Raw genomic sequence first — 10,269 nt, forward strand, 5'->3', positions numbered from 1 at the left:
ACCAGCAGGACTGAGATGTCCACTAGTCTGAGACCCTCAAAGGTTGCCTAGTCACCTTTTCTTTTTCCACCTCCCCTTTCCACCCCCAGATCTCTTATTCCCTGATCTGATTTCTGATGTGGGACACTTTCCTATTCCACACTGTTGCGGCTCCCTCTCGGATCATTTCCCTACCAGGGGTTTTCAGTCCCTATTCTTCCAGTACCCAGTGTGGTGTCTGATACCTAAAATTGAATGAAGGAATGATTTTATTTTTTAAATTATGCCACGTCAGATTGGAGATCCTAGACTCTGACTTCTAAATGTGCCATTTGATGGGGGACAGGCATGGTAGGGTATGGCTGTCATTTCAACAGTTGGAGGTAGAAGCAGTAGGAGGATCAGGAGTTCAAGGCTAACCTGAAAAAAGGGAGACTGGTGTGTGTGTGTGTGTGTGTGTGTCTATCTGCTTGTCTGTCTGTCTAGGGTGGAGAATGCCTCTCCAAGAGCATTGATCTACAAACCTTACCAAGAAGAGAATGCCCTAATTTCCAGCCACAGAGACTTTGCTGATCATTTCAAAACATTTCCCCAGAAGTTGGGCTTTGTCAACTAAAGGGCAAGCCCCTATTCTCTCAACCTGGAAATAAAATTGGGATCCTCCAAGGCTAACTGGTCTCAGCTCCCTCCTTACTCGCTCTCTCTGGTCTCTTCAGAGCTCTCTGGCCCAGAGGCTCCTCAGAGATGCCTTGCACAAGTTCTCTGAAATTCCAGGCCATCCATCTTCATGGCCAACTCCTGGGGTGTTATCCTAAGAACATTTCCCATCAGCAGGTGTGGCCCCGTGAACTCTCATCTGCAGCAGTCTCACCTATCAGGCATCCAAGCCCGCAAATGAGGAGCTGTTAAACGGCTGACACAGACTGGGCCTCGTCTGATTGCTCTGATCCTGATGTGAATCAGAAGGTGGATACCCTGCAGATAGACCTGTCAGTCAAGCCTGTAATCTCACCTACTCATGAGGTCAAGGCAGGGAGATCACGAGCTGAAGTTCTACAAGGGACACAGAGTGAATTCAAGGTCTACCTGAGTCTCTTAGTAAGGGCCTTATCTCAAGCTTTGGACATAAAGCTATAGACATAAAGGGGGTGAGGGGTATCACTCCGTGAGAGAAGGCCTGCTTTGGCACATGGAAAGCAGAGGTTCAAGCTGGGTACTGCCCCTGAAATGGACATGGTCAGAGCGATTAAAAGAGGAAATGGATACTCTGCCCTTGCCAATTCTATGAAATGAAACTACCCATTTCTTGATGGCTGCCTTTTCTTCTGAAAGGGTTCATTTTCCCCAAGTAGAAAGAGTCCCCTGCACTGGGGCTTCACAGTCAAAGCCTGCCGAGGACCCCCCACCATAGAAAAGCACATTTGGTTTCAGGGGATGATGCACCTTGCTCAGGGAGGAAGCCTGGATGCTGGCATCACATTGCATCCCTTTTTCTCCTCATCCTTACCTTTCAGCCCTAACAGCTTCTGTGGAGCCGCTCTGACAAGCCTGTGGCTCTGGCTCTTAGGAGAAAGTTACCAGAATATGACTTGTACCAGGTACCAGCTGTTTCAGATATGAGGGTAGGCTCTGCTATATACTGATACGTAAACAAAAACACACAAAAGATATTCATTTTGGATACATGAAGTAATTGTGTAGATCATAACCCTTGGCCGATGAACAGTTTTTTGTATTTTGGGTTTTTTTTTACAAAAAAAATCACATGTCATTTCATGCTTATGTGTTTTGCCTGCAGGTGGATCTGTCTGAACATTACTTTCATGCCTAGTGCCCATAAAGACATGGAATCCTCTGGATCTGGAATTATAGACTGTGTACTTTGTCTGGAAAAGCAATCAGCGCTTTTGACCACCAAGCCGTTTTTTTCCAGTCTCTCAACTGTTTCTTAACCAAAGGGAACCAAAGAAATTCTTATGACAGCAACAACAGGCAGATCTTATAAAGCTGTGCCTAGCAAACTACTGTCATGACTTCAAGAGTTTTTACTTTGTTCTGTGGGCACAACCGAACTCATAGGGATTTTGAAGGAAAAAGCAATGGAAACGAAACAAATGGATACATAGTTATCTATGTATCTATGTGTTTCTATTCATCACCTGCTTGCCTGGGTATGAGACCAACCAGGGAGGAAGCCCCAGCCACTGGGATGGGTGTGACCTCAGACAGGTGGCCAAGTTTTCCTCTGGGCAGAAGGGTGGGGGGAGGAGCAAGAGCAGTAGGGGAGGAGAGGGCAAGCCTGGTCCCTGGAAGCCTGTGGCAGCTCCTTCAGCAGTGCTGGCACCTCAGGATGGACACTAGGGACTGTGATGCAGCCTCGGAGCCAGGGCCCCCTGCCTGTTCCTGTGTGGCCTCCTGGTGGGCTATGGTCCTGAGAAACCTGCGGTAAGTGTGCTTGATTGGTCAGTCACCTTCATGGCTCCCTTGTCCAGTTCTAGGCATGGGTAAGGCAGTGGCTGGGACCACCCCGTCCAGAACCTGTCCACGGTTCTCCTGGGTCTGGAGGGCACTAAGCTTTAGGGCTGGCTTTGGGGCTGGGCGACTTTGTGGCTCCCACATTCTTGCTCACTCCTGAGTTCTTGAAGATAGTTTTATCCCAGTGTTCAAATCCTACCTGGGCTGATGAGGCAGGCAGCTTTGACTTTTCAGGAATGTGTAAGGGCTTTGGAAACGAGACTCCATTTCTCTTATCTGCTCAATTTACAACTCTACTGGATGAATTTAAATATTACTAATAATAGAGGCAGCCATACATACATATGGTGTGCTGTAATCGGAGGTGCAATCTTTTCAGGTCAAAGGCCTGTGTAGGTGGAGAAAGATACCTGGCTCCTGAGGTATGGGTTCCTAGGTGTATATTTAAAGGACTGGCTGAACTTCTGGGTGTATTCAAATCACTATGTATGTATGTATGTATGTATGTATGTATGTATGGGTTACTTGTGTAAATTCTTTTTTTTAAAAATTACTTATTTATTATATGTAAGTACACTGTAGCTGTCTTCAGACACACCAGAAGAAGGCATCAGATCTCATTACAGATGGTTGTGAGCCACCGTGTGGTTGCTGGGATTTGAACTCAGGACCTTCGGAAGAGCAGACAGTGCTCTTAACCACTGAGCCATCTCTCCAGCCCCACTTGTGTAAATTCTTAACATTCATTATGCCTGAAAATATCTGTTTATCCTGGTGTTTTGCTTGCTTTTAAACATTGTCTCCCATGAGTCCATGGTTTGATCAGTCATCCTCAGGCTTATTGGCATTGGAGCTAGGTCCTGAGTTTAAGGCAGTGGGCTCAGGAGGTGTGTGTATCCAGTTTGTTTTGTTGATATTGGTAATCTTGTGACATTTGTTTCTGTTTCATTTTATTTTGTATTAGTTACAAGAACTCTGGGTCACAGCTGCACACTGGAGAAAGTGTCACTTTGGAATGCCCCAGGGATTATGACCAACAGGGACCTTTGCTGTCACATCCCCCCAGCCCCCAGCCCGGTGCAGAGGTTGGAGAGTGGGTGGCATCACATTGCTCCAGTCACCTACACCTTATCCCCTGATGTGAGAAGCCCCCCACCCCCCCAGTTCTATATAACACCAGTGGCTGATGGTTCAGCTCTCACTAGGCAGGAAAGAGCATCTTTTAGGTAGATGGAAAATCAAAGCTACAGTTCACAGTCCGGGGGAGCCAGCCATTTTGCTGAAAAAGGAGTTGTTGATAGGAACCTCTGCTGCATGCATCACTAATTAGTAAAAAGCAAGTCTCCTGCATGCTTCCCCAAAGAATGGCCTACTGATGCGTTTCTTTAACTGAGCAGAGAATTGTTGATCTAAAGTGAGTCCAGCGGAGGCACAGACCCAGTTCCAGCATTCAGTCTTTTGCTGCTTCTTTAAGCAAGGGAGTTTGGATTAATCAGTGTTCCCAGGGCACTGACCATGCTCAACCCTGTATAGCCCTGTGCCTAAGGTGATGTGGTGTGAGGCGGAAGGAAACCACTCAATCAGCCACTATCTGCAGTGACAGTTTTAGTATTGTCCTAGTTTGCTTTCGTTCGCTGTGATAAAACACTACAACCAGTAGCAAGTTGGGGAGATTACAGCTTATAGTCTATCATGATGAGAAGTTAGGCACCAAGTCAAGGTAGGAACCTGGAGGCAGGAGTTGAAACAGAGGCTATAGAGGAACGCTGCTTACTGACGTACTCATCTTGCTTTTAAAAGTACATAGGCCCACTTGCCCAAGAATAGTGCACCCTTAGTAATCTGGGCCTTGCCATATCAATCATTATTAATCAAGAAAATGCTCCAAGTACTGGCAATCTAGTGGAGGTACTTTCTTTCGTTCTTTTGTTTTGTTTTTTAAGATTTATTTATTTTATGTATGTGAGTACACTGTACCTGTACAGATGGTTGTGAGCCTTCATGTGGTTGTTGAGAATTGAATTTTAGGACCCCTGCTCACTCAGGTCAACCCTGCTGGCTTCGGTCAGCCTACCCGCTCTAGCCCTGCTAGCTCCGATCAACTCTGCTCGTTCAGGCCCAAAGATTTATTTATGGTTATACGTAAGTACAATGTAGCTATCTTCAGAGGCACCAGAAGAGGGCGTCAGATCTCATACGGGTGGTTGTGAGCCACCATGTGGTTGCTGGGATTTGAACTCAGGACCTTCGGAAGAGTAGCCGGTGCTCTTACCTGCTGAGCCATCTCTCCAACCCATGGAGGCACTTTCTTTATTGAAGTTCCTTTTTCTAAATAACTCTAGCCAGTGTCAAGTTGACAAAAAAAACCGAACCCAGACCCGTTCTCAGTTAGTATACTTATTTCAAAAGTTCATCCGATACAGTTACTACCTAAGGTGGATGGAATGATAAGAGTAAATCCTAAAATAGGAAAATGTAAAATATTCCCAGGAAAGATGCGGAGGGGAGGAAAGTTGGCAATCAGGCACATCAATGGACAACTAGAAGTGACTTCAGGCATCTTTACAGGCAGCTTTCAAGGGACCTAGCAATGAGACATGTTATCTCTAGAGGCCCAAAAGGCGTTTCTGTGTCTGTCCCTTTGCACATGGCCTCTGTCGCATGTGCCCTTGTGCATGTGCCATGGGCTCAATAAAAGCCACGGTCTCCATAAAAGCCATGGTCTCCTTAGCCCCTTCTCTCTTCTCTCCTCTCACTCACAGAACCATTTCTATTTCCCCTCCCAATAAACCTCCCATGTGAGACCTGCTACATGGTGTGATTTGTTTGGGACTCACCGAGTAGTTCTAACAAAGTCTGAAGGCTGTTTTCCTCTTAGCTTGGCCAGTGAGCTAAGTCATCACATTTTTCACTCAACGGGAGTAAAGATAATGGGCAAAAATCCCTGCGCTGGCAGAACTCATGTTGATTAATTTTCTATTATAGTTAAAACATAAATAAGTTAAAGGATGAAGCCCTTGCGTCCCCACTGCCTCCTCCATTGCTGCTTTTTTCCCTTGTAAAGAAAACGCGTCTGTCAGCCTTCACCATGTGGGTCAGCAGATACTCACTGGGCTTGGCCCTATGCTAGGCAGAGAGGGATGTCAAAGAAGTTGTGTTATGCTACATGGTTCTCGAGACCTGGCACTTAGTGGAGAAGATGGGCAACCAGAGAACAACCAAGGGTCAGTCTGAGTCTCTGCTCATGAGTGGGAAGGGCAGAAAGGAAAAGAGGCAGATCCGTGTAAGGAACGTCGATGTATACAGGCTTTGTCAGTGAGAAACATCAGAGTGCATGCCCGATGGATGCAAAGAGATGGATCCTGCTAGAGGGGGTACAACCCGGTACTCCTTGATGAGCATATGTTGGTTGTGTCAGTCAGCACATGGAATGGAGGTATGACATGTCTTAATATTTGGGATGGTTGTCTGGCCAAATATCATCTGATCTGGATCTCCAAAAGCTGGCCTGTGGATGCTCTGGACAGGAATGGGTCACTCCACATAAGCTCCCGGCAAGGTCCTCTGGCCCCTGTGAGGCACCCTTGTGTTTGCAGCTGTGGCTGATCAAAAGGCGGGTGAAAGAACACCCAGGTTCCAAGGTGGCTGTTTGATGTGGCCAGCCTATAGCCTGGACAGTGACCAGAAACTGTCTCCCCTGCTCAAATCAGGTCTGTTAGCCACTGGTGACTTTTGATCCTCTGCTGATCTATGGGAAGTCAAATTGACAACCCCCTCATTAAAAGAAGCACTTTTGCATTATTGATGCTGGGGGAGCTGGCCATTCTCTTCTTTTCCTGCAGAGGCTCTCACTGAAGTGCCTTGAGCTATTTGAGAAAAAGGTCCTGTATAAATTATTCCTTTAAAAAGGAAGGGAGAAAGAAAAAAAAAGACAGAAAGAGACATATTTCCTTCCAATGCCTCTGCTCCCCAAGTAGACAGACCTTCAAAAGGTAACTTAGCAGGAGACTACCCTGTCTACCTTCAAAAGATAACTTAGGGGGTGCCCGGAAGGCAAGGCAGGGAATCTGGGATGCAGGGACGCAGAGAGTTAGCAGGAGGCTGCTCACTAGAAGGAAGCCTGCCCTCACAGATGCCTGCCCCCTCTGCCCCAGTTGCCTTGATCTGGGGCTCAAAGCAGAGCCTCCGGGCTAGGATTTTCATCTCTAAAACAATGCCCTGCCCTTCCTGCTACCTTCCTGGAGGTTTCTTTAGAGTGTTATGAAACAACTCTCTTCATGTCTTTTTTACTGGTTCCGTGGGTAGGCAGTTGCCCATGTGTGATATATTTATTTGAAGAGCTACCGGTTGCTCGGAGCTTGCACAGTTTTTCCGGTACTTACTGGTGGACACCTCCAAAATCCATGATTCATCATCTCTTTTCAAGCATCTTTTGGATATAGATAAGTGCTTTGGTTTTTAATTCATCAACACTCGAGGGAGAATTGTTTAGCAGTTTGGCCATTTCCATACCAGAAGGCTCCTGTAAATACAGAGGCACAAAAAGGGGGAAGAAGCTAAGGAGGGACTCTGAGACAGGGTGAGGGGCAGAGGAGGAAGGGAGTATGGGTACAGAATTTGTTGTTCTTAAGGTCCTCTTTGTGGAGTCCTCTTTGTGCACGGTAAGCACATGGAACTGAATGGGTCTGAACATGTTGTTAGAGATCAGGGCAAAATTCTGGAGTCAAGTGACTCATTGTGACCTTGGGAAGGAAGGAGTCCTGACTTTTGACACTCCTCATATGCAAAGCAAGGTGATAGCAGTTGCCACCTGGTAACTGGCATAGCAAAGGGATCAGGGCAACCAACCAACAACATTACATTAAGCAATTAGCCTGACCTGTTACCATAGGGAAAAGGGTTTGCATAACAAGTGTAACAAGTGATGGGGACATACTTCTCAAAAGTAGAACCCAATCTTGAGCTTCATGAAAAATGTGGCTCCAGACAGAGGTGGCCTTAGTGGACAGTCATCATTGGGCTGCCATGGCTTTTGGCTTCAGGTATTTATGTGCAGAGAACAGTAAAAGAAAGATGCAGGGGCCCGAGAGCCACTCATGGTACACATTCATATGTGCTGGCAACACACACACACACACACACACACACATGGAAGATGCATGTGTTCCAATCTCACCTGGCTCTGACTCTAGCTCTGTTGAAGCCCCTTGGGGTCCTTTCCTGTCACTGCTTCTCATTGGTCTTTCTTCTCTCAGAGGTGGGGTCTTCTTCCACAGGTTGCTTTCTGAGACCCAGCTAGAAGAGTATGTATGGTTCTGCTGGCTGCTCACTCAGAGCTCATGGGGCTATGAACTGATGTATCACTTGAAGCACTGACTGAGCTGTCGGAAACTGTTTCTGTTTTGGGGTCCTGTCCAGGACTCCTATGCACTGTTCACTCAGATGCATGGTCATAGCTTCCCTCCCTGTTCTAGCCATACTTGCCTTTTGCAGGGACCGACAAGGGCTCTGTTTGATGGCCTTCCTTAGCTGGCTGCCCCTCAGCGACACTTTACACAGTTACATACAGCTGTGTGGAAGAGTTTGCTTACACGCCAGGGTTAGCCTCTGGAATTGAATTTGAATTGTTGTTTTTCCGGACAGGGCTTCTCTGTAGCCTTGGTCATCCTGGAACTTGCTCTGTAGACCAGGCCTGCCTCTGCCTCCTGAGTGCTAGGATTAAAAGCAGTCACCACCACCACTGGGCTGGATTTGAATCATAAGAGAAAAACAAACCAGGATAAAACTTGGGCTGATCTTGAAAAGTTTATTCCTCACTCTTTTGCAGGCTTTTCCCATGCTTCTGCTCAGCGCTCGGGAGAAAAATAGCTGCTGAGTACAGGAGCTTCACCAGTAAATCTCTCAAGGAACACATTTTCCCTCCTCTGATGAACATGATGATATATTTCAATTTTTGTAAGTATGTGCTGTACATAAATATTCCTACATAAATTCTCCTCAATAGAGAACTCACTGCTCTTACAGTCAAGACACAAGAAAAACACTTGTTACAAAACCCTGGCTAGACTCTTATGGTCAGAAACCTACTGTATTGTATCCAATCTTCTTAAAATGTGTGCATGTATGTGCACCTTGTGTGTGTATGTGCACCTGTCTTTGTATATGTGTCTTTGTGTGTGTATGTATATATATATGTATGTACATGTCTCTGCGATGCTCGTGTGCTCATGTCCATATGTGTGCCTGTATGTTTGTATGTGTATATATGTGTGTATATGAGTATGTGTGCATATGTATATGTGTGTATGCATGTCTTTGTGTAGGTGTGTGTATGTCTATGAGTATGTATGTGTGTGTATGCATGTGGATGTATATGTTGTACGTGTGTGTATGCATATATGTGTGTATGTTTGAGTATGTGTGTATGTATGTATGTATGTGTGTATGTGTTTTTGTGTGTGTGTGTTCCTGTTGGGTGTTCTCCCATCAGTCTTCCCTTGCTGAAGACTAGTTCCAGATCTGGCTAATCTCAGTAGTTTACCCAGAGAATGCTATGGTTTTTTCCCTGTTGCTGAGATTTTAGGCTATCTTCCATGTCTGCCTGTTTTTTTATGTGGGTATGGTGGATCCTAACTCTTGTTCTTATGCTTGTGTGGCCAGCAAGCATTTTATCCACTGAACCATCACCCCAGCCCTCTGGTCATTCTTCTTAACCTGTATCAATTATAGAAGTAAGAGAAGAGAGATACACAGAGAGAAACAAAGACACACACACACACACACACACAGAGAGAGAGAGAGAGAGAGAGACAGAGACAGAGACAGAGACAGAGAGACAGAGACAGAGAGAGAGACTGGGGCCCTAGCTCTCGGTGTCATACCCTCTGTTGTACTAGCTATACTTTGCTTTATAGCTTATGATAATGACATTCCCTGTGAGTTTATTTTTGCCCTTTCTACTTACCTTTTAGAAGAAATGATTCTTTCTGCTTTTAGCTCCAGAAAGGGTGAAGATTGCATGAACTCTTCTCTTGCTTAGCTTGCAACTTAAAACTAACTGCTTACAACAGTGGTTCTCAACTTGTGGGCAACCCCTTTGGGAATAGACCAACCCTTTCACAGAGGTCGCAACAAGACTATTTGAAAACACAAATATTTACATTGTGATTCACAACTGTAGCAAATTACAGTTATGAAGTGGCAATGAAATACTTTTATGGTTGGGGTCATGCTCACAGCATGAGGTCTGTATTAAAGGCTCACAGCGTTAGGAAGGTTGAGAAGCACTGTCTTGCAAAGGTAAAGCTTTTTTAAAAACCATGATGAACAGACATGGAACCTGACGCTGTGGGCTGACTGTGATTTCTGCCTTACAGTTAAGTTTCCCCTTCTTGTGGATTTAAAGAGACCCGAGACAAAGATTGCTCACACAGTGAACTTCTTCCTCAGGCCTGAGCCTGGAGTGCTGCTTGGCATCTGGTGAGTGAACTGACTGACACTTCCCAACTCAGATTCTTAGGCTTTCCCTACGGAAATGCTTTCTTTGTCCACTGAAAAGTCACCCCAAGCCCGTGATCCTTCTGCTTATCTGCATCCACTATAGAGAGAAGATAAGAGAGAGAGATGGCTAGAGATAGAGACAGAGTGACAGAGAGAGAGAGAGAGAGAGAGAAAGAGAGGGAGAGAGAGAGGGAGGGAAAGAGAGAGAAGGAGAGAGAGGGGGGAGAGAGAGGAGTGGAGAAAGAGAGAGAGGGAGAGAGGGAGGGAGAAAAAGAGAGAGAGAGAGGAGAGAGAGAGAGAGAGAGAGAGAGAGAG

The 10,269-nt window shown here is 45.9% G+C and overlaps 1 protein-coding gene across 1 annotated transcript in view; it reads left to right on the top strand.

Annotated features, from left to right (window-relative positions):
• The first annotated feature begins 2,295 nt into the window (after positions 1 to 2,295).
• Positions 2,296 to 10,269, top strand: part of Abhd12b (abhydrolase domain containing 12B) — a 29,071-nt gene continuing 21,097 nt past the window's right edge. Inside the window, exons 1-3 of the mRNA XM_031356368.1 lie at positions 2,296 to 2,424; positions 8,282 to 8,409; positions 9,831 to 9,933. Coding sequence (XP_031212228.1) covers positions 2,330 to 2,424; positions 8,282 to 8,409; positions 9,831 to 9,933 — 326 coding nt within the window. The 5' untranslated portion in view covers positions 2,296 to 2,329. The remainder of the gene's footprint in view (positions 2,425 to 8,281; positions 8,410 to 9,830; positions 9,934 to 10,269) is intronic.

The sequence above is a fragment of the Mastomys coucha genome, unplaced genomic scaffold (assembly GCF_008632895.1).
Source record: "Mastomys coucha isolate ucsf_1 unplaced genomic scaffold, UCSF_Mcou_1 pScaffold6, whole genome shotgun sequence".
Taxonomy (NCBI): domain Eukaryota; kingdom Metazoa; phylum Chordata; class Mammalia; order Rodentia; family Muridae; genus Mastomys; species Mastomys coucha.